A 24,242-nucleotide genomic window follows, 5' to 3' on the forward strand; every position below is an offset into this window, starting at 1 on the left:
TTTTTATTGACTTAGAGAAAGCATATGATTAATGAAAAATAAAAGAATGTCGAATGAATATATTGACATTTTTTTTTCTTATGACGAATATAATTACATGATTAAGGATATGCATGCAAAAAAATACGATATGCGAACAAATACAGAGAACAATACGTATATTTAAATATTTATTTAATTAATATAAAGTAAAAGCAATATGTACATAAACCTCGAACTTAAAACTGCTGTAGTTGATGATGGCTCTCATCACTCCATATTGAACAAGGAAACAAAATGTAGAAGAAAAGCATAATGAAAATTTAATACACTTATTTCTAACCACGAAAAACATAGTCATACCATCTTCTCAGAGAATTAGTAATGAAACATCAATCATCCACTAGTGCTAGGTGTAGTAGAATTGCTAATCCATTTATTCGTTACGGAATCTGGCGAAGGCAGTGCAACTTTCAACAACGTATCCACCTCTACTTTCTCAATCTTATATTCATCACTCTTAATCCTTCTCAAATCCTCCAATACCTCCCTCATAGAAGGCCTCATCTCCTTCTCTTGTTGTAAACACCTAAAAGCCAACTCTGCCACCAATGTAATCATCATCTTAATAGTGTAATCCAAATCAAATCCAATAAACGGGTCGACCAACTCATGTAATGCACGACTCTGGATCTTGTTGATTGCCATGTTAGCCAAATTAATCTCATGTCGATGCCTACAGATATCTACGGCCTGCTTTGATGATATAAGCTCAATCAAGACCACTCCAAAGCTGTAAACATCGCTCTTCTCGGTAAGTTGGTAGCATTGGTGATAGTCTGGGTCAACATAGCCAGGTGTCCCTTGTGGAGCAGTGGAGACATGGGTGACATCTGTGGGAAAGAGTCGGGATAGTCCGAAATCTGCAACTTTGACGTGGAAATTGTTGTCAAGGAGAATGTTAGTGGTTTTTACATCACGGTGTATGATATCAGACGTATGTAGGTATGTCAGTGCATCGGCACTCTCTATGGCAATATTCATACGGATAGGCCATGTGAGTGATCCAGCTTTGGCGCGTTCTCCGTGTAGATGATCAGCAACAGTGCCATTTGGAATGAATTCGTAGACTAGGAGGAGCTCACGGGAGTGGCGAGAGGTGCACCCGTAGAGGGAGACAAGGTTTGGGTGGCGTAAGAGTGAGAGAATTGTTATTTCATTCATGAACTGTTCAACACGCTTGCAGTTGTTCTCGTAAAGCCTCTTAACTGCAACAACACGTCCATCCCGGAGCTTTCCTGTTAAAGAATAACCAAGAACAACAATACATCAGACGAAGCACAAAAAAAAGAGACCTATTGCCACATCAACTTTTGCTAATGCCACCTCAAGATGTGGAAATAGAATCTCTCAAGAATAAATACAATCGGGAGGTTAAACTGAATTTCTTAGTTCTTACCTTTGTATACAGTACCGAAGCCGCCATCTCCAAGCTCTTTAGTGGAGTCGAAGTTGTTGGTGGCTTCTTCGAGCTCATCATAGGAGAAGATAGGAGTCTGAAAGTACGTGCTTCCCTTTTCGAGGTCTGGCTTCGAGGAGGGATCAGGAGAGATGTTTCGAGGCATAAGGGTTGAAGTAGAAAGGTGATGTTTTCTACGACGTAGATAGATAATGAAAACGATACATGTCAAAAGGATGCCCATTACTCCTGCGCCTACACCTGAAAAATGAGGAGCGCTTGGATGCTTTGCTTAACTTGCACACCATGGTGCATCATAGGATAATATCTCTAGATTAAAAAGAAACCTTTAAATGAAAAAAAAAAATTGTGTGGTGAATGCTACAGAAAGACAGTAAATTCATGGCGGGATGCAATGTGAAGTTCATACTTCCTAACTCATTTCTTGCCCATGTGATTAACATGCTCTATATATTGGTAATGTATATCTTAACTATCTGAGAAACAACATCCTTTTTATAGGTTTTCGATTGAAATCTCTGAAAAAAGGTTAATTTTTACACAAGGGTGATGGAGACATTTGATCTGCCTATATGTTGGGCTATGACCAATGCAATAAGTGGGGATGGGAAGATCAGTTGTATTGTTTAGAACCAAATTCAGAATAACACAAATCCGGGTAGATCAGGAAGTAATTTAGAGTTTAAATTGTACCTTAGAAAAGAATATGGAAACAACATGAAACTTCAGTTTGAGGTCAAGCAAGACTAGCTGGAGTTGCCTGGCTAGACTGATCTGGCCCAGATCACATAACATTGATAGGAAGAAACATTTTCTTCAAGTGTAAATATTAAGCTAAACCCTATGCAGGATAAAATCTTAAAATAAACTAATGAACTTTTTACACAAATGCATAATCATTATCATCTACATCTTCCCTGATTGTGGGGGTGAATCCATTTTTTCCATTTAACTCCATAATGAACCGGATGGTAAGCTCCTGCAAATCTTTTCTTACTAACTCTATCCATGTCATTTCCTGTCTTCCGCTTGTCCTTTGAATGCCCTCACTTTGCATCAAATTGGTCCATCTCATTGCTGTTTTTATTAGCTTTCTTTGCATATGCCCAAACTATCTAAAATAACTAACCTTTACTTTTAGAGAGCTGCTATTGGCACCCCAACTTTTACTTATTACACCACAATTAAAAAAGAGTGAATGGTTAAAAATAAGTAAAAGTAGGGGTGCCAATAGAAGCTCTCTCATTTTCTATTTCTTTGCTAAATTTCTATTTTTTGGGGTTTAGGATTTTATATGAGCCTAATAATCATAATTGTAAACAAACACTGAAATTTTCTAAGCGAGTGTTATTATGTTTTGTAATGTTGAAATTATAATTTGAGTCAAACGTCTGTAGTGTTTGAATAGTGTGTTTTACTCTTTAATTGAGGTGTGATAAATAATTGAAGAAAATGTGGGTGTAATATGTAAAAGTTGGGGTGTCAATAGCAGCTCTCTACTTTTAGCACCTATTGGAGCTATTCCTAAACTTCCATCGATGCTCTCATTTCTAAGTTTTTTTTTTGCCAGTTGTAAAACATCAATCTCAACATCTAACTCTGCCACCCACATTCAATGAACATATTTTTTTCCTCGCCAACCCAGCATCCAACTCTATTTAATATGGCTGGTCTATTGTTATCGTATAAATTTTTAACATTAATTTGATTAGTGCAAGTTGATCACACAAAAATATGTTCTTAAGGGGGTATTGATTAGGTGAAGGTATTAACAACCATCAGCAATGCCATTATAGTGTTAGATTGTCTACATAAATAGCACCCATGATATAAAGACCATCTTTGTTAGCCCTTATGTCTTCCAAAAATACAGTAATTCTATAAAAATTAATATTTCCTCTAGAAAATAAAGAATATAAATGATTGAAAAGATGGTGACAAGTTGGAAAAAGAACATACCATTATGGAAAGACCAAGGTCTGTTTCAAAACAAAATAGAAACCCTTTTGTGTTATCTTTTCTCTTCATTTCTTTAAATAAAACTTATTTATGTGACTTCTTACATGAAAGCATTCATGAAAATCTTGGTTTTCATATATTTAATAACACAAACTAAAGGTGTTTTTTTAGGTGAAAGAATCCGTAAACAAAGATGTTCTTAAGAGATTGATTAGACTAAACATTTTAATAAAAGATATTATAACTGTTAAGATGGCATTATAAAGTCATTGGGTCATATCTTATTACACTATATATCTTGCCTCTAATATAATTGAAATTGATAACCATTACACATGTTACAACAGGACTTATTCCATTGTTGGAGGATCGTTGCTAACAATTTCGATTTGTTTATTTTTCAAGCTAAATTCTGCATTACATCAGATTAATAATGAACTATGAATTCATGAAAGAATTTGTTCTAATCAGTTTTTCATGAATATATATATATATATATATTTTGATAAATGCGTTTTTCATGAATTTAAATAGAATGATGGCTTTTTACACAAATGTCAGAGTTGAACAATAGAAATTTTAGATGATGGATATCATACCTATCCCAATCTTCAGTTTTACATTGCTCCCTGCAACACCTGAAACTGATCACAAATAAAGACCAAAGTGATAGGATCACTACTTCAATCCTTATTATTATTTCATTTACAGCACTTGATACTCTCTTTTCAATCATACTTTTCAGATAAATCACATGGCTCAAATCATTGCTAGATTTCTACAAGAGTTAAAATGGTGAGAAGCAGCATATAACATTATCTAAACTCTAAAAAATAGAACTCATGTCATTTCGTTTTTGTTTTCCGAGTCGCCATATTGGATAAGTTTCATTGAGGTCATGGAGACACCAAAGTTTTTTTTTTTTTTTTTCTTTTCTGGGTAGGTCTTCCCAGTCTCCTTCAATACGCCTTTCCATCGTTAATGATAATTTATCATAAAAAATATCTGTAACGCATGTAATCATGAAATGTGTGAAAGAATGTTAGATGAGAAGTAGAAGAACCCCCAAGCTTGCATTTGGGAAAGGAAAGAGTTTGTGCAATTTTAAATGAAAGAGGATAGACATGTTATGTAAAATTATTGAGTAAATCACAGAGATGAGATTTCAAGTGAGTTAGTATCCTCTGGCCACGTAGTTGAATTCTTCCACGTAGTGCCAACTTTCCTACTGTCTGAAATTGGATTTTTGGTTCGGGTTCGCCACAATTCAAGATGTACAACCTACATTCCCGGTTGCTGGTGCTGGAGAATGGGAAACTAACTTTACCAAGGTTTCTCTAGTGGAAGGGGAGGGAATACTTGGTGTTTGTAGGTTCTTGAGTTTAGTGTGAAGTTGAAAACTCATAATTCTCCCACCACCTTAACACACATGGGATATCTTCTCTACCTAACTCAACAAAAGTAATAAATAAATAAGAAGAACAAAGAAAAAATTTGCTAGTACCATGGTTTTAACCAGATTTTGAAATAAGATCGGGCTGCCTGAATCTAGGACAACCCGACTGGGATGAGTAAAATCCTCCCAAACTGGTTCAAACTAATTAGACCTAAATTGAAAATATTTGGATTTCAAATAATCGTTTTTTTCCTGTATAAAACGGACTAATAGATGCTACAATCATAAAATCCCATTCTATACCAATCATAAACATTTAAAAAATCATAAAATATCATGTACAAGTGTGAAAGAAACACATAAAACTGATCGAAACTGACTCAGTGAAGTTTTAAAAAATGGGCTGAGTTTCAATACCATGGTTAGCGCTGGTATTTCAACCAGCCTTGTCTTTTTCAGTTGAAACATTAATTTGACTTAGACTGAGAAACAAAGACTTGGGGAAAGATTGGCATGTTGGGTATGATTTCAAAATGACATGCCACTGATTGGTTGCTCAAGTAGAGATTTTGCACCACACCCCCATAGTGCTCCAAAAAACAAGGGAGGAAGAATGGGATTTATCATAAAGGTTGGAAGAAGGGCCTATGGAAACACATTTCCATAGAAAAATCTAAGAGTTGTGGAGCCACATATGGAAACATAGGGGGTCTTAGTCCTAAAGGACATGAGTTGATTCCAGGTTCTTTGCATAGCTTTTCTACTGGGTAGAAAACACTAAGGAACATGGTTTCATCAAACAAATGAAAATGAGAGGAAATGCCTGGTACCTTTCCCATGCTGGTCTTGAGCTCCAAAGAATGGAACCCAGTAAGATTCAATTATTTTTCCTTTTTCTTTTTTAAGAATTTAAATATTTGTAATTTATATAATATGAGATTTTGTGATTGTAGAATATATTAACCCAATTTGTAATAGGAAAATAAATATTATTTAAATCTGAACATATATTTATCAATTAAGGTGGAGCCAGTTTGGGATGGTTTGACTTGTCTGAATCGGATCAGGTCGGCCCGTTCAAACCTTAACCAACGGGTACCAATACAATCCCAAAATCAAGATCTTAAAACCATGAGCCAATATGCTTAGTACTTTGTTCCCCAATCTTTATCTAATCACAAATTAATGAACAACAGCAAAAAGTTATTTTCTCTGAATGTTCCTATTGATGAACCCTTCTTAGGAGAGAGTTTCTACGAGTAAAACGGACACTACCAGATGATCCTAGCCATCAGAAATATAGAACTTTTGGATTGTTGACTATCAAAGAATAATGAATTTACATAGAGAGATTCTATTGCCAATCACTTTTGCTAACGCCACCTCAATTCATATGTAAATCACTGAAGAAAGCACATGTCTGGAGTGGCGTTAGCAAAAGTTGGTGTGGCAATAGAAGCTCTTTAAATAATAGTATTATATGATCAGTCAGATATATGTGTTCAGAGGGTCTCACAGGGGGCTGATTTGGTCAGTTTTAGTTAGACTAACAGAAACTAATATATATAATATGAGAAAGAGAGAGATCACCTACTCCCTGGAATACTTGTCAACAATAGACTTTCTATTCTTGTTTACTGATTCACAAGTTCAAATTCTTAGTTTTCACTAAGACACAAACTATACAGAAAAAAGGCCAAAGAAGAAACTTCTTCTCTGCTATTGAAGCCACAAGAGCATAATTTAGAAATAATGCTAGAGAAAAATTGGACACGACAGCAATCTGTGATAGACATACCATCATTGCAGCTTTTGGGATGGGGTCGATCAGGGCAAAAACACACAAATTTTTCCTTAATGAATCCACAACGTCCTCTGCTTTCAATGCACTCATTGCAATCACTTGCAGTCCATTTTAAATTAAACCCATTCTTCAAAATCACTCCATAGTTTCCTTGATCTAATAATTTAGAATTCATCATCTCTCCATCAACTTCGACAGGTGCACCAACCGAATATTTGCAATTCCATGAAGAACGCTTCAAGTTGCTCAAAAGACCCGGAGGCACAAACAGGACGTATGAATGAATGGTGGAATTTGCAAAACAAGGATTTGGATAAATTATGTTACCTTTAGGAAACAAAGTGCAGTTGTAGAAAAATAGCAGATTGGCAACATTGGTCCCAAATTTGAAGGGTGCACGATTGAAGGTGAAGTTCTGAAGAGGAATTGGACAGGTTTTATCCATTGAACCTGAGTTGACCACCTGAAATGACTGATTTTTGTAAGAGATATCTTGGATGATGTATTCGTTGCCAGAGGTCCGAAGGATGGGCTCGTGGTTCTTACAGTTGATCCTGAAACCCGGGTAACCACAGTACTCTTCTTGAACATGATCGATCCAGAAAGGGTAGCTTATATTCAAGCCATTCCCACAGTTTTGAGGCTCACAAGATTTGAATTGTTGATCTACTGACACAGTCATTACTACTAAGTTGAGGATGATGAAATTGAGAAAAACTGGGAAGAAATCTTTGAACATAAACGAGCTGTGGCGATCCATTTACAAGGAAAGGATTGAAGAAGATACAGGAGAAAAGAGAGAGGAAAGGGTTTAAATGAAGAGGTTTGTGTTATTGGTTTGACTTGTTTTGCAGTCTTTTAGACAAAAAAATTTATTTCTCTTTTTTAATTTTTATTTGTTTATCCCCCTCTTTGATTGAACTTTCTATCTATACGTGTATGATGTTAACATCAAGTTTTCCAGAGAATGCATGAGTAGGTTACATTGTCAAGATATAATATTTCTAAAGACTGATTATAATACTTGTCAAGAAAAAGAAACACGAATTACAAGGTCAATACTACATATCAAGAACAGCAACATCACCATCATCAGTAACAGCTAAAAGCATTGCAATCAAAATTGAATTTTTTTAGGTGGTGTAGAAGGTGAAATGCAACGAAAGAGATTGACATGGGATGGTCGTATTTTAGACTAAAGAATAATAAAAAAGAATATTGGAATAAAACAGAAATGAAAATTGTAAACAGAGCTCCTAGAGAAACTTACTACTAGTCTACTACTGCTACATCAAATCTTGGATATGATCAATCAGGGAAAAAACACATAATAATATATGTTGTTCTCTACCCTTGGAATCAATACCTATTGGCTATTCATATTTGGGAGCCCTCTCCCATTTTTCTTCTTGGTTACACGTACAATATGTCTATATCATAATTGTAGACAATTGCATCTATTGCACATGGTTTTATCCAATGAAGTATAAATCAGAATTTTTTTTCCGTGGTTCTTCGGCACGCTTCACCTTTCAATTCTTATTTGGTTCTGGCTCTCTGTCACATATTTTCAGATGTCTATGCTTTCCATTACACTTCTTATACATTAGTATCATATTTTTGGATGTCTCTGTCACATATTTGCGTTTCCTATAGTGAAACATCTTTGTCTTCCTCCTGCCGATGGTAAATTGTTACCTGATCCTCCACATTACAAGAGCTCAATGGATTGTCTTATATATCTCACCATAACCAAGCCCGACATTGCTTCCACTATTCATATCCGGAGTCAATTAATGCAAGCTCCCCGCACCACTCATATGAATGTTTCCCTGAGAAAAGGATCTCCAGGAAAAGGCATTCTTTAATCATCCTCGATTAGTCTTCATCCATATGAATTTTGTAATTCAAACTAAGCTATGTGCCTTATTACTTGACATTCTTCTAAAGGTTATTGGACTATGCCTGGTTTTAGTCCTATCACTTGGGAATCTAAAAAGGAAAGCATAGTCTCACAATGTTCTACAGAAGCTGAATGTCGGGCCTTGCAGATGTGTCACGCACGCTAACTTCAATGGTTGAAATATCTCTCGACTGATCTTGGTATTCCTAATCCCCAATCCGTTACTTTGTTTTGTGATGTTCAGGTTGCTCTCCGCATAGCAGAAAATCCGGTCTTTCATTAACAGACAAAATACATAGACCTTGAGTGTCATTATGTTCGTAAAAAGACTTTATCCCAGTTCTCAGCACAGCAATACATCTATAACTCACAACAGATAGCACACATTTTTTACAAAAACATTGGGCAAATATCATTTGCAATACTTAATCAGCAAATTAGGTGCCGTGTTCTTGATGTGCACGCTTCAATGTTGGATCAAGGATCAGCCCTGTTTATCTATCTCATCCCTACAACTTAGGGATTGAATCTTTTTATATGTTCATATATATTTTAGTCAAACTTAATGAAAAATTACAGAATTTTGGATCGTCCATTCAAATTTCACAGGGGTGATGTTCTAACATCATAATCTTCATTGTCATCAAAGCCTCAACCCAACAATTTTAGCTCAGGCTAAATGAATCGGGCTCCTCCATTCAATTCTACGTAGATTCATGTCCTCTGTGATTACAATGGTGTTCATATCCACTACTACTAGCTCAATTAAAATTCTATTTAAAACTAAAATAAATCGAAATTAACTTACTCTGAGATGCTGGACATGTGGTATTACAAGGTCCATCATGGCAGAAGCAAACGAAACTACTTGTAGTGGAATTATACCCGCATCGTCCCTCTGATCCAACGCAATCTTGACACTGTGTGATATTTATAATCCAATTTACTTGGAAACCTTGCTTCAGAACATCACCCAGTATTGACGGATTTTTCAAAACGTTGTCCACATTCCATTCAAGAACTGGAACTAAAACATTATCACTGCAATGCTCCAATAAATCATCCCTTCTTGTCGGCCCAGCGGTTAAATATACATTACTATCCATATCATCATTCAAGCACTTCGATTTGAAGGAGGGTATTTCATGCAAATGTTTACAACCATAGAAAAAAGTAAGGTTCTGGTCATTATGAGTGAATTTAAAGAGAGAAGTATTGAGGGTGGTATTAAAATATTTATCAGGACAAAAAGGGTCGAAGAAATCAAAAGGAGAGATATTGAGAATTTGTGCAGTTTGATCGATCTCTAACACTTGGTATATATGTGAATTAATCACTATGGTGGTGGAAATATTATAGTAGCAAAAGAGTTCGAACCCTGGATGACCACATTCTTTAGGTCTGGAGTTGCCATAGAAAGTGTAGGTGTTTCCATAGAAAGGGTAAGTGATGTTGGAGATGTTTCCACAATTAAATGGGTGACCACAGTGGATAAATTGTTCGTTGTCTTTGCTTAGAGAGATGGTTAGATGTATGAAGATGAAGAACAAGAAGAGAGAGGAGGGAAACAAGTATGAGTTCATTGAGAGAGAGAGAGAGCGCTTTCATTATTATTTATCAGTCTGAATTCAAAGAGTATACAGTGAAAGATGTATTCTCACATATATCAGCTATCCCTATAGGAATTTATTCTTACTAAGTACTAGTTATTTTGGTTTGCCAACCAGTGATGCTAGACTTGTGTACGTACATCATGTATATTTTGCGTAATTAACATTACACTTGAGTTGTAGCAAATATCCAGCAGAGGATCCACCACCTTATTAAAGAAATTATATCTTCGAATTCATAATTTCTTTATTTCTATTGGACACATAAATCCAAGTGTTGATGATATTTGATAAGTTTGATCAAACTCTTCAAGATATATATGATTGAATAGTATATTTCTATAACGATTGTTGAGGAAAATCTTTTCTGCATCCAACAAAATTGACCAATTCAAGATGTACAACCTACATTCCCGGTTGCTGGTGCTGGAGAATGGGAAACTAACTTTACCAAGGTTTCTCTAGTGGAAGGGGAGGGAAGTCTTGGTGGTTGTAGATTCTTTGAGTTGAGTGTGAAGTTGAAAACTCATAATTCTCCCACCACCCTAACACACGTGGGATGGGATATCTTCTCCATGCAACTCAACAAAAGTAATAAATAAATAAGAAGAAATTTGCTAGTACCATGGTTTTAACCAGATTTTTGAATAAGATCGAGCTACCTGAATCTAGGACAACTCGACTGGGATGAGTGAAATCCTCCCAAACTGGTTCAAACTAATTAGACCTAAATTGAAAATATTTGGATTTCAAAGAATCGTTTGTTTCCTGTATAAACTAGACTAATAGATGCTACAATCATAAAATCCCATTCTACACCAATCATAAACATTTAAAAAATCATAAAACTGATCGAAACTGACTCAGTGAAGTTTTAAAAAATCGGCCGAGTTTCAATTGTGTTCATATCCACTACTTAAATTCATGTCCTCTGTTATTGCAATTGTGTTCATATATCCACTACTACTACCTCAATTAAAATTCTATTTAAAAATAAAATAAATCGAAATTAACTTACTCGGAGATGCTGCAGATGCTGGAGGTGCTGGAGATGCTGGAGATGCTGGAGATGTGGTATTACAAGGTCCATCATGGCAGAAGCAAACGAAACTATTTGTAGTGGGATTATACCCGCATCCTCCCTCTGATCTAACGCAATCTTGACACTGTTTGATATTTATACTCCAATTCACTTCGAAACCTTTCATCAGAACATCATCCAGTCTTGACGGATAACTGAAAACCTTGTCCACATCCGATTCAAAAACTGGAACTAAAACATTATCACGGCAATTCTGCAATAATTTATCCCTTGATGTCGGCTCAGCGATAGAATAAACATTACTATCCATATCATCTTCAAAGCACGAGAATGTGAAGGATGAAACAATATAGGGTATTTCATGCAAAGATTTACAACCATAGAACAAAGTAAGGTTCTGGTAATCACGAGTGAAGTTAAAGAGAGAAGTATTGAAGGTGGTATTAAAATATTTATGAGGACAAAAAGGGTTGAAGGAAGGAAACTGAGAGATATTGAGTATTTGTGCAGTTTGATCGATCTCTAACACATGGTATGTATGTGAATTAATCTCTATTGTGGTGTAAGTATTATCGTGGCAAGTGAGTTCGAATTCTGGATGACCACATTCTTTAGGCCTGGTGTTTTCATAGAAAGGGTAAGTGATGTTGGAGAACTTTCCACAATTAAATGTGCGACGACATTGGATGAATAGTTCGCTGTCTTCGGTTAGAGAGATGGGTAGATGGATGAAGATGAAGAACAATAAGAAAGAGGAGGGAAACAAGTATGGGTTCATTGAGAGAGTTGTTGGGGACAGAGGAGATGTGAGAGTGATTTTGAAAGAAGGGGAGATAAAGGGAGAAGAAGAGTCAAACAGTAAACATGAAGAAGGTTACATGCTTTTCATTTGTTGACTATAAGAAGGTGGCTATGAAAGAGACTGTTTGGTTTTTGATAATTTACAAATACACCCCTATTATATTTTTGGTGAATATTTTAACTATTATTCTATGTTCTTTTTAAATTGATCATATATCTTGACCATGGTGTTTTATGAGAGACTAATAGAAAGGAATGGTGTATCCTCAAAAAAAATAAAAAAATAAATAAATAAATAAAATAAAATAAAAAATAGAAAAAAGAGCATCTTGATTTAAATTGATAGCATACCCGTTGACCATGGTCAAATACACTATTCAACCTCTTACACCAAAAAACCTTGATCCCTTTCCCACCTTGAAGAAATAAATTTATTTATTCAGTCAACAAACGCCCTCCCTCGTTTTATTTGGTTTTACAATTTGATTAATTATTTTATTTTATTTTATATTTTGTTTTGTCTCTTAAATCAATAAAAAGAAAATAAATAATTTTCATGTAATCCTTGTTTTTTCTAAATATTCCTCTTATTTTGTCTTTTATATCATTGGGGAACATAAAAGAATTCCTACCAAATTAAAAAATGAAGATTAGGAAATTTTAGAGAAAATATCCTAATCTTTGGTGGAAAAAAAATATAAAAATTGACCCTAAAAAAGTTTTTTTTTTTTTTTTTATCGTAAAGATTGAGTAATTGAAGAAGATTAATTTTTTCAATAAAAAAACAAGGATTTTCACGTTCCAGATTAGTGTATTTTGATTCAAAAAAATTTAGTCATTTTTAGATATTAAGGGAGTAAGTCATTATTTTAGAATTAGAGGAGGTATCTAAAATATTCACGGAAATAGAAGGGGTATCTCTAATATTCACAAAAACAAATTGAGGTCGCTTTTTCTACGTATGGGAGCCCCTTTCAAATTGACTTAGCCGTGCGTCGTGGGTTGTGTAATCTGACCCACTTTTGTTAAGACTTTAGTTGCAAATGTAACATCTAAATATTCGGGTCGCTCACGCATAGAACCGTCAACGCGTCTTCTACTCTTCAATTTATCTTACGGTTCAGAGATGTTGGAAACTTTCCACCAATATTCACTTTCACAATTTTCAAATGACGCATGCATTTATGAAATTAGATGTCAACATTCATTCTTCTCAAGTGCTTGGGACTAATGGCCACAGACCATCATAGGTCGATTCTTAAATTAATGGAATCAAAATCATAAATGCCAAAAAAAAATCTCGTTAAATTTTCTTGATTTTCGATTCTCATCGGTTATGGTTTTCAATCAATTTGATTTTCTATTCCCTTTTCTAATCAACTCTAATAAAAAAAGCACTAGAATTGAGATTTTCATTTTCGATTATAATGTCAATTCCAATTAAATGGGCACCCCTACTGTCACCTTATTCTTTTGTTGTTTGGTTTGATTCAAATTCGACTTTGAAAATTCTTTTGTTATTTGTTATAAAGCTAAAATATATCTATTTGAAAATTTTAAAATAATTCTCAAAGTTAATTAAAATGACACTTTAATAAGATATAATATTGATCTTTATAATTTATATGCATTCAATTTATTTCGTGACATATATATAATAAAACATAACTGTGGAATCCTAAATTATAATTACGAAGATAAGCGTACATTCCATTTATGATTGAGTGAAGTCCACAATAAAATTGACTTTCCTTTTTACCCCTTTCAATTTTATTGTATTTCCTCTCTTCTTCGCTTCTCTTTTTCAATACTATCCCATCAAACTTTACTATCTTTCCTCTTTTACTCTCCTTAATTAAAAGAAGATACCCTGACCCTATACCTCTTTTCTTAATAATTCTTTAATTTCATTATTATTTGTTTATCTTCTACCCCTTTAACCCAAAAGACGGGCAAATTCTAGTAAAACAATAAAAAGAATCAACTCTTCACCAGCAATCCTTGCACTAAGAGAAGCAAATTCTTTTAATGAATTGAAGATGTCTTGGAGGATAAAAAAGTACCATATATACAAAATAAAAAAGTACTTTTGTTTTTTCATTTTTACATGTAATGGATTTCGCAGGCAAATATGTTGTCTCTTCACAATTATATTCACTCAAATATGTACTCTATTATTTTCGTCAAATCCCATGAAAATAATTCAATGAATAACAATCGTTGAATCCACAAATATATTCTTTCTTGATTCATTATGATCCACAAAGCTAGAGTGAATCATACTAAGATCGGTATTGTGTGAGCAAATCCAATTACTTAGGTCAACGTGTCGATGAAATTTTTGGGAGTTGTCTAATTCTTTGTTCAATCGTTGGTATCAAATTTCCACTCGTTTATTCATATTTCTACACGTCCTTAGAAAAAAATGAACATTTTACATGTAATGACTTGTTTTAATTGGCTCATGTCGACCTCCATTAGGTAGTTTTCAAATAAATCAAAGAGTATTTTGAACATGGTTTTAAAGCCTGTCCAACATCGAGATGACCTCTGGGGAAGTAATCCTAGTCTTGGAGAAGACCAAGCGAGATGATCAATGTGAATGGTCCTTCACATTGACTTGTCTAAGATCCAAAATGACCAATTTAATCATTTTAAAATATAAAAAACTCTATTGGATCGGGTTATTATTTTTTTTTTATATACAAACTAATTAAGTACTTGTTATCTTATCTATAAGAAAATAAGAATTTTTTTTTTTTTTTTCCTTGTCATACGAACTAGGAAGGCGAGAGGATTTTAAAACCATTATTTGGATACTTAGATCACAATAGGACTAAAGCTGACTCAGTTATCACCCCAATAGTCAAAAGTACCAAGTCAAGACATACAGCAAGTAAAGAGCGATAGATTTTTATACCTTAAGATATTTTTTGTTTAACAATTTTTTCAAGCTCTCCAATTATGTGTAATATTTATAAACACTAACTTGTTTAAGGTTTTCATGAGGTACTACTCCTATTTTTCAAATTTGGAAAGCTAAAATAGATGACATACCACCTAGACCTCGGTCTTTCTTGTGAGGGACTATTTTTTTTTTTATTTTTTTTTTCAAGATGATCTTGTCTCAACCTCTTTCCAAATATTTTTATTTTTACCCTAAAATTCTTATTTTTCCTTAAAAATCCACACAAACCATATAAATAAATTACATTGAAACGATCTATAATGTAGAAAACTAATTTTATTAGGAATCTTGGATGAACATTACATGAATCTTAATAGATTATTATAAAGTTTACATCAACCAAGATATAGAAGGTAAGCCTAATCTAGAAATTGTAATTAGCATTAATCACTCTTAGTATTTATATACCTTACTTACCAATCCTTTTGAATATAGAAAATATTGGGGTATTTTAGTAAATTCCCTTGCAAAATAGACAAAAGTTACCCTGTGAAATGTAAGATGAGGTCTGCACCCTAGATTTCGTTGACCCATTATGTTCGTTAACGACGTTTATTTTGATGATGTCATAGATTTTGAATATTGACAACTATGTTGACGTATTTCAAACCAATTAATTATGAAAACTTGGATAGTACAATTGGGACAAGGTGCGGGAACTAACCAAAATGAACTCAAATATCTTGCAAAACATATAGAGGCGGTGGTCCAAGCGAGCCTTGATTGGTATATTCATTTAGGGACTTTGTGATAGAAATGACCGGCCAAGAAGATTTGATGTTTTGAATTATTTCATTATAAGAAGCCATAAGAGAAACTGTACCAACTTCGACTTGCAAACCAATAAAATTTTCCCTGCAACCTAAGGATTCATAGCAAGTGGCTCGGAATTTGTTGTCAATGACGACATAGATGACAATAGAAATCTTGACGAAGAAGAGGCTCCAATTAAAGTCTTTTTTTTTTCATCAGGAGGGCATGACCCATATTAGAGGATTGGTAGAAGGAATTATCATCTAAACAAACTTTCCCATTTTCTTGCTCAAAATAGAATCATAACTAATTAGTAGTTGTTTAAGTTAGTAAGTTTAACAAGCTATTAAGTGCAAATTTAGAAGTTGTTTCCAAAACTTATTTCTTCTCTCTTTGTTTATATAGAGAGAGTAAATTCATGAATAAAATTTAGTTATATTTCAAAACATGAGGAAACATTTTCCCTCCTATCAAAAACATGCAATTGGAGACTTCTCCCTTTCTTTAACTAATAGAAATAGGTGCGCGGGGATGGCCCTAGCTCCTCCTTTGCATAGAAAAAAGATCGTAGAATTAAGCTTGAGAGATACAACATTCACGGTAAATGGCCATCCTCTAGATTGTTTGATATTTGGCTATTTACCATCCCTTTGATCACACACTTAAATCCGGTTTCTAACTCTATAACTAATTGTTTTTCAAGATAATAATGTAACCCAACAAACCTAGTTTTAATAAAATAAATATAATGCAAGTATACTTCAAAGAAATTAGAAAACTAATCAAAATTTTACATAATTAAAAAATCAATCAATATCACAATCACACTTGCCTCCATACAATAAATATTTATATAAATTATAGAAAGTGAAATTATATCCTTAATTCTTTATATTATCATCCATCTGTTGCAATTAATCTTAGACATACAAAACAAATTACTATAACATGTATTCATAATCTGAACAAAAACATAAATTACTTATTTTCCCATCAAATGAAATGGATTTTAATTCCTCCCGATTGAAAGAAATATTCAGATGCAGCATAGAATAACTGTCTTACAGAATTGATGTGGTTGAAGATGCTGCTCATGATCTCGAAGGAGAAGTGAAAAATGGCATGGGTGGAATTGTCAATTCATTGAGGCTTCCTTCCAACATCTCCAACACTCTATTCATTGCAGGCCGATTTGATGGATCCATCTGTATGCACCACAAACCTATTAAAATCATTTTTCGTGCAATTTCTCCATCCTCTGTAGTTATAACTCCACGTAGTCCAAGATCCCTGCATGTATCGAGACGCTTGTGAATCCAAAGTGGAAAATATATTTCACTAATATTTTCTACTCCCACGTCAATGTTCTTTCTTCCTCCAACCATTTCGAGCAACATCATTCCATAGCTATATACATCTGACTTGTGTGAGACTCCTCCGAAGTTTCTATTAAACAATTCCGGTGCAATATACCCTGGAGTCCCTCTAGCACCCATCATCGATATGATACTCTCTTTTGTAAGTGACAATTTCGCGAGCCCAAAATCAGAAATTTTTGGACAAAGGTCTTGGTCTAGAAGAATGTTATGAGGCTTTATATCAAAGTGTACTATTCGTGTATTACAACCACGGTGCAAGTACTCTAGTCCCCGAGCAATGCCAATAGCAATTTTGTATAGCGTCTCCCATTGAAAGTGAGGATATTTCTGTAATGGTTTTTCATCATATATGAACTTTTCAAGAGATCCATTGGGCATGAACTCATAGATAAGAGTTCTTTTGAAGTCCTCAACACAAAAACCTAGCATAGTGACGACATTAACATGGGAAGTCCTGCTAATACTTGCGACCTCATTAATAAATTCTTCTCCGTTACCTTTTGATTCTCTCAATACCTTCACAGCCACCATACGCCCATCAAATAGCTTTCCTCTAAACACGTCACCATAAGCTCCTTGGCCTAATTTTTCCTTGAAGGAGTTTGTCATTTTCTTGATATCTGAATATTTGTATCTTTTTGGACTCACAGATCCATGATTCGTTAGAAACAACTCAAAACTTTGAGAATTCTTTGTTTTCTTCTTCCAAAAGAACAATTTATCTAAAGACAATTTTCTTCTCAAGCAACATAATATAACTACCATTGTAGCTATAACAATGATTCCAGCTATTGAAACACCTGTGAGCAAAGAACAGAGGACAAAAGGCAAGTAATTTACTCTTGGAACCAGGATATATTAATGTTCTAGGTTGAAAGAATAAGAAAGATAATACAGAGTTTAAATAGACTAACATGTTGAAAAATAGAAACCATCATGTACAATTGTGAAGAATGTACAGTAAGAAGAGTGTAGGAAAAGTTCAATTTTACATGAAAAGTAATGTTAAAAGTTTACTACAGTGAGGCACTGATAAAATCAAGAGAATATTTTCTAGTGATCATGTAAAATTGTAGTTTTTGGTTTGCAGAAAATAAAATGCATGAAATATTGGAATTAACTTTATATATATATTTAGTGAAGGGGTTAATGGTTAGAAAGGTGAAGTTGGGTAGAATGGGATTTGAACCTAGCAGATGGCAATAACACTCCACACGTCTTACCAACTTAGCTATGTCGGCACTTGATTTATGTTTTAATTGATAAATTTGCAAAATTTACCATCATTTCAAAAATTCAATGTAACTATTGACTAAGCATGTTAGGTTGGACCGATTTAGTTTATTTCAACCATTACTAATTGTTTTACAAAATGAATCTTTAGGTATTTTCAATAAAAAAATTTTTGACTCAGAAGAGTCTTAATAGGTGGTGGACTTCCAAATTCGTTATCTTATTTATGAGAGATTTAGAACACCATTTATGCTATTTTCAGGGAAAAATCCTTGGAAATATGCTGGAACTTTGACACCGATATTCTTTAATGATATTTGCAAATTACGGCTGAGACCCTCAACAAATTGTGAAGAATAATGTTTGAAATATTTGTCCTGGCAAATCCATTTTCCTCATATATAAATTCTGTTCATTGTGATTTATATAAAGATAATCAATCTTCATGCATAATCACATTAGGTGGGCATTCCTGTAATTTTCATGAGATGAAAGTAGGTTCTCAAGAAACATATTGTAGGATGGGTACAAAGGGTTTTGGACAACAAAGTGAAAAAACTTGTTTGTGCAGTTTCTTATTAACCTGAAATAATCATAGCTGAGAGAGACTAGGCTTCTAATTAAATAGATGACACATATATAGTCTCTATAAGATAAGATGACATTATCTCAATCATTTATTAGTCCGAATTCAAAGAGTATACAGTGAAAGATGTATTCCCACATATATCAGCTATCCCTATAGGAATTTATTCTTACTATGTACTAGTTATTTTGGTTTACAAACCAGTGATGCTAGACTTGTGTAGGTACATCATGGGTATTTTGTGTAATTAACATTACACTTGAGTTGTAGCAAATAATAGTAGAGGATCCACCACCTTATTAAAGAAATTATCTCTTCTAATTCATAATTTCTCTATTTCTATTGGACACATAAATCCAGGCCATGATGATATTTGATAAGTTTTATCAAACTCTTCAAGATATATATGATTGGATGGTATATTTCCATAACGATGGCTGAGAAAAATCTTTTCTGCATCCAACAAAATTGACCAAAATTATAGAAACGTATTTTACAGAAGTCATAGGGAATAGAAAATAATATAACATCTTTTTTGCGGGCTTCTTAGAGATGTTGTACATTGGATGGACAAAATTGTTCTGGATATAAGGATTGAGGTTCTCTGCAATATTGTAATCTCTTGGGAGTTCAGTTGAATAATTTACTAGGCATAAAAATTATTTGATAAATTGTTCTTGATTATCTGAATTACAAAAGTAAAGATGAACCAAAAATGTTGTAGCCTCTTCTCTTTATATTAAGCTAAACCCTATGCAGGATAAAATCTTAAAATAAACTAACGAACTTTTGACATGAACACATAATCATCATCATCTACACCTTCCCTGATTGTGGGGATGAATCCATTTTTTCCATTTAACTCCATAATGAACCAGATGGCAAGCTCTAGCAAATCTTTTCTTCCCAACTCTATCCATGTCATTTCCTGTCTTCCTTTTGTCCTTTGAATGCCCTCACTTTGCATCAAATTGCTCCATCTCATTGCTGTTTTTATTAGCTTTCTTTGCATATGCCCAAACTATCTAAAATAACTTACCTTTACTTTTAGAGAGCTGCTATTGGCACCCCAACTTTTACTTATTACACCACAATTAAATAATAGTGAATGGTTAAAAATAAGTAAAAGTAGGGGTGCCAATTGAAGCTCTCTCATTTTCTATTTCTTTGTTAAATTTCTATTTTTTGGGGTTTACGATTTTATATGAGCCTAATCATAATTGTAAACAAACACTGAAATTTTCTAAGTGAGTGTTCTTATGTTTTGTAATGTTGAAATTATAATTTGAGTCAAACTTCTGTAGTGTTTGAATAATGTGTTTTACTCTTTAATTGAGGTGTGATAAATAATTGAAGAAAATGGGGTGTAATATGTAAAAGTTGGGGTGTCAATAGCAGCTCTCTAATTTTAGCACCTATTGGAGCTATTCCTAAACTTCCATGGATGCTCTCATTTCTAAGTTTATTTTGCCAGTTGTAACACATCAATCTCAACATCCTAACTCTGCCTCGCACATTCAATGAACATTAATTTGATTAGTGCAAGTCAATCACACAAAAATATGTTCTTAAGGGGGTATTGATTTGGTGAAGGTATTAACAACCATCAGCAATGCCATTATAGTGTTAGATTGTCTACATAAATAACACCCATGATATAAAGACCGTTATTGTTAGCCCTTATGACTTCTAAAAATACAGTAATTCTATAAAAATTAAAATTTCCTCTAGAAAATAAAGAATATAAATGATTGAACAGATGGTGACAAGTTAGAAAAAGAACATACCATTATAAAAAGACTAGGTCTGTTTCAAAACAAAATATAAACCCTTTTTTGTTATATTTTCTCTTCATTTCTTTAAATAAAACTTATTTATGTGACTTCTTACATGAAAGCATTCATGAAAATCTTGGTTTTTATATATCTAATAACACAAACTAAAGGTGTTTTTTTAGGTTAAAGAATCCGTAAACAAAGATGTTCTTAAGAGATTGATTAGACAAAACATTTTAATAAAAGATATTATAACTGTTAAGATGGCATTATAAAGTCATTGGGTTATATCTTATTACACTATATATCTTGCCTCTAATATAATTGAAATTGATAACACTTACACATGTTACAACAGGACTTATTCCATTATTGGAGGATTGTTGCTAACAATTTTCATTTGTTTATTTTTCAAGCTAAATTCTGCATTACATCAGATTAATAATGAACTACGAATTCATGAAAGAATTTGTTCTAATCATTTTTTCATGAATATATATATAATTTTTTTGATAAATGCGTTTTTCATGAATTTAAATAGAATGATGGCTTTTTACACAAATGTCAGAGTTCAACAATAGAAATTTTAGATGATGGATATCATACCTATTCCAATCTTCAGTTTTACATTGCTCCCTGCAACACCTGAAACTGATCACAAACAAGACCAAACTGATAGGTCACTACTTCAATCCTTATTATTATTTCATTTACAGCACTTGATACTCTCTTTTCCACCATACTTTTCAGATAAACCACATGGCTCAAATCAGGGTTTGCTAGATTTCAACAAGGGTTAAAATGGTGAGAAGCAGCATATAACATTATCTAAACTCTAAAGAATAGAACTCATGTCATTTCGTTTTTGTTTTCCAAGTCGCCATATTGGATAAGTTTCATTGAGGTCATAGAGACACCAACCTCCTTTAGAGGAGTTTTTTTTTTCTTCTGGGTAGGTCTTCCCAGCCTCCTTCAATATGCCTTTCCATCATTAATGATAATTTATCATAAAAAATATCTGTAACCCATGTAATCATGAAATGTGTGAAAGAATGTTAGATGAGAAGTAGAAGAACCCCCAAGCTTGCATTTGGGAAAGGAAAGAGTTTGTGCAATTTTAAATGAAAGAGGATAGACATGTTATGATTTGAAAATGACATGTCATTAATTTGACTTCCTAGTATTCTAATTCTTGGATGCCATTTTTAATGACAATTTGGACAAAAAACTATAAAACAAGAAAGGAAAAGTAATAAAAAACAGAGAAGGAACATCAACAACAATAATAATTAATAATAAATATAAACAAATGCTAATGAAAAGAGAAGTCATAGAGTGAGTTATTACCATGGCAATGCTTTCGATGCGGACGATCGGTGCAGAAACACATGAAATTGTTTTTGCTGTAATCAAACCCACAACGCCCACCACTTCCTTGGCAAACACTACAATTTATTGCCTTCCATACCAAATGAAATCCATTGCCCAACAATATGTTAATATCGTCCCTATATAACAATTTATCATCATCCTTATCAACCGCCGCAACCACATTATTTTCACAATTTCCCGAATGGTTCATCAAATAATTGAAGTTGTGATCCTGGCTGAACAAGGCTAGAGAACATCGAGTCGAATTATAAGTAGAACAACCAGTGGGATTGAATTGGTACTCCTTACTAGGAAACGGAGCGGTGCAATTGAAAAAGAGAAAGAGTTCAGCATGGCTAGGCCCAAAACTGAATAGAGTGGGAGGAAGGCTAAGATTTTGAATGGAAGAAGGGCAGGTATTAGCCAAAATCTTAGCATTAGTGACCCAAATTGATTGATTTTCATAGAAGATATCGCGTACAACATAATCATCACCCGACATATTGAGAATTGGCTTGTCATTCTTGCATGTAAGCTCAAAACCTTGTAAACCACAAGAGCGATTTTGCTTACCTTGGACCCAAAAAGGGTAGCTTATGTTTATGTTATTGCCACAGTTCCAAGGCTTACATGCTTCGAATTGTTGGTCAACAGATAGAGCGATTTCTACTATTAAGAAGAAGGTGATGATATTTAAATTTACCCAAAAAGGGAAGAACACTTTGAATGTGAATAAGTTATTTTGATTCATTTGGGATGGAATCAGATTGAACAAGAAAGAAGAAGAAGATGATGATGATGATGGCAGATTGAAAGGAAAAAAAAAAAAACAAAAAGATATAGAAAATGAGTGGAGGGTGATGAAAATGGGTTCTATTAACTTTGACCTTTACGAGTATTTGAAAGTTTGAACTTTGAAGTCAGGGCCTCACTCATGACTAATGCCTTTTGAATTTATAGTCACCACCAAAATGTATTATTGGCCATAGAAAAATCGACATCTTGATCAACTAATCCGAATCATTTAATATAGGTTTTTTTTTTTTGAAAAATTACCCTAATGAACAGATTTCTTTTTAATTGCCCCCAAATTTCGATGATACCTTGATGATCTAATTATTAATTTTTTATTATTTACATTAGATATTTCTTTTTAACTGCCCCCAAATTTCGATGATACCTTGATGATCTAATTAGTAATTTTTTATTATTTATTTTTTTATTAATGCCCGTACGTCAACAATTCAAATCACTGAGATCAACCTTTGATCCAAATCCTCATCATGGACTTTTTACAACCTTGTGTCTTTCTTGGATACCACCACCCCTATATACAGGTTTTCAATGTCTTCAACAAACCATGGGACGTACATCTCATTGCAAGTAATTTTTTTGTATTCACCTTTATCATTATGGATTCCTATACTTCTAATTTAGTTTCTTTGTCTGACTTGACTTCTTATTTACACCATCCACCAAAGAGTGCGTCTAGGGGACATTCCATGTCAATATTTTTCAAATTGGAACCCAAAATCGAATCAAACTCTCTTCGATGAATCGACCTCTTCTATTGAGTCTGCAGAAAATTCATTACCACAACTCCTTATCATCCCAGTGGTATCATGTCCATTGATTTGCTGATGAAGACACCACAACAACTGAGGTTTAGCCACCAAACATCCATCTTATGGTGACTTGATCTAAGGCCCATTACCACGCCTACGCCTATTATGATGAGCCCACTTGACTCCCTTGCCTCCGTGCATGCCTTTAAATTTACTACGATTCCTTAAAAGAATTTTTGAATGCAATTTGGGAATCACGAGGGTTTAAAAAAGCAGTTAAATCACCACACCGATGGCCTGCCACGGATGATGAAATGGAGTGCTCCTATGTATTCTATTCAGCACTCTAATGCAGTCCCAAATGCTCGGTCCAACACTATGTGAAGAAGGCTGTATTTGACGGTCTTAGCCCGTCAAATATTTTCTTGTTGAAAATTTTTTTTTGACGGCCCTGGACTATCAAATTATTGGAGAACGACCTTAAAAAAAACAAAAAAAAATTCATAGAGTATGACCGTCGAATTTGGAGATTTAACAAACAATAGCACGGTCCTCTAATTCACCAATCACAATAAATGAAATAATAATAATAAAAATTAGAAAAATAAAAAAAAAAAACAAAAGAAAAATCATAAAAC

The 24,242-nt window shown here is 33.7% G+C and overlaps 3 protein-coding genes across 3 annotated transcripts; all 3 read right to left on the reverse strand.

Moving 5' to 3' along the window:
* Positions 1-157: 157 nt before the first annotated feature.
* Positions 158-12,025, reverse strand: LOC147394345 (LEAF RUST 10 DISEASE-RESISTANCE LOCUS RECEPTOR-LIKE PROTEIN KINASE-like 1.2). Its single transcript, XM_086453585.1, has 4 exons — positions 11,150-12,025; positions 4,018-4,062; positions 1,439-1,699; positions 158-1,277 (listed from the first exon to the last, which is right to left on the reverse strand). Exons 1-4 carry the CDS (start codon positions 11,949-11,951, stop codon positions 376-378), a joined length of 2,010 nt encoding a protein of 669 aa, XP_086309711.1. The 5' UTR covers positions 11,952-12,025; the 3' UTR covers positions 158-375.
* LOC147394346 (LEAF RUST 10 DISEASE-RESISTANCE LOCUS RECEPTOR-LIKE PROTEIN KINASE-like 1.2) lies at positions 4,069-9,053 on the reverse strand. The gene has a single exon (XM_086453591.1). The coding sequence runs from the start codon at positions 7,376-7,378 to the stop codon at positions 6,473-6,475; it is 906 nt and encodes a 301-aa protein (XP_086309717.1). The 5' UTR covers positions 7,379-9,053; the 3' UTR covers positions 4,069-6,472.
* Positions 12,026-16,652: 4,627 nt separating the features above from the next.
* LOC147394347 (LEAF RUST 10 DISEASE-RESISTANCE LOCUS RECEPTOR-LIKE PROTEIN KINASE-like 2.1) lies at positions 16,653-22,860 on the reverse strand. Its single transcript, XM_086453588.1, has 3 exons — positions 22,016-22,860; positions 21,275-21,319; positions 16,653-17,874 (listed from the first exon to the last, which is right to left on the reverse strand). The coding sequence occupies exons 1-3, from the start codon at positions 22,788-22,790 to the stop codon at positions 16,787-16,789; spliced, it is 1,908 nt and encodes a 635-aa protein (XP_086309714.1). The 5' UTR covers positions 22,791-22,860; the 3' UTR covers positions 16,653-16,786.
* Positions 22,861-24,242: the final 1,382 nt, after the last annotated feature.

The sequence above is a fragment of the Akebia trifoliata genome, chromosome 9, assembly GCF_017979445.1.
Source record: "Akebia trifoliata isolate Shusen 1 chromosome 9, ASM1797944v1, whole genome shotgun sequence".
In the NCBI taxonomy this organism is placed as follows: Eukaryota; Viridiplantae; Streptophyta; class Magnoliopsida; order Ranunculales; family Lardizabalaceae; genus Akebia; species Akebia trifoliata.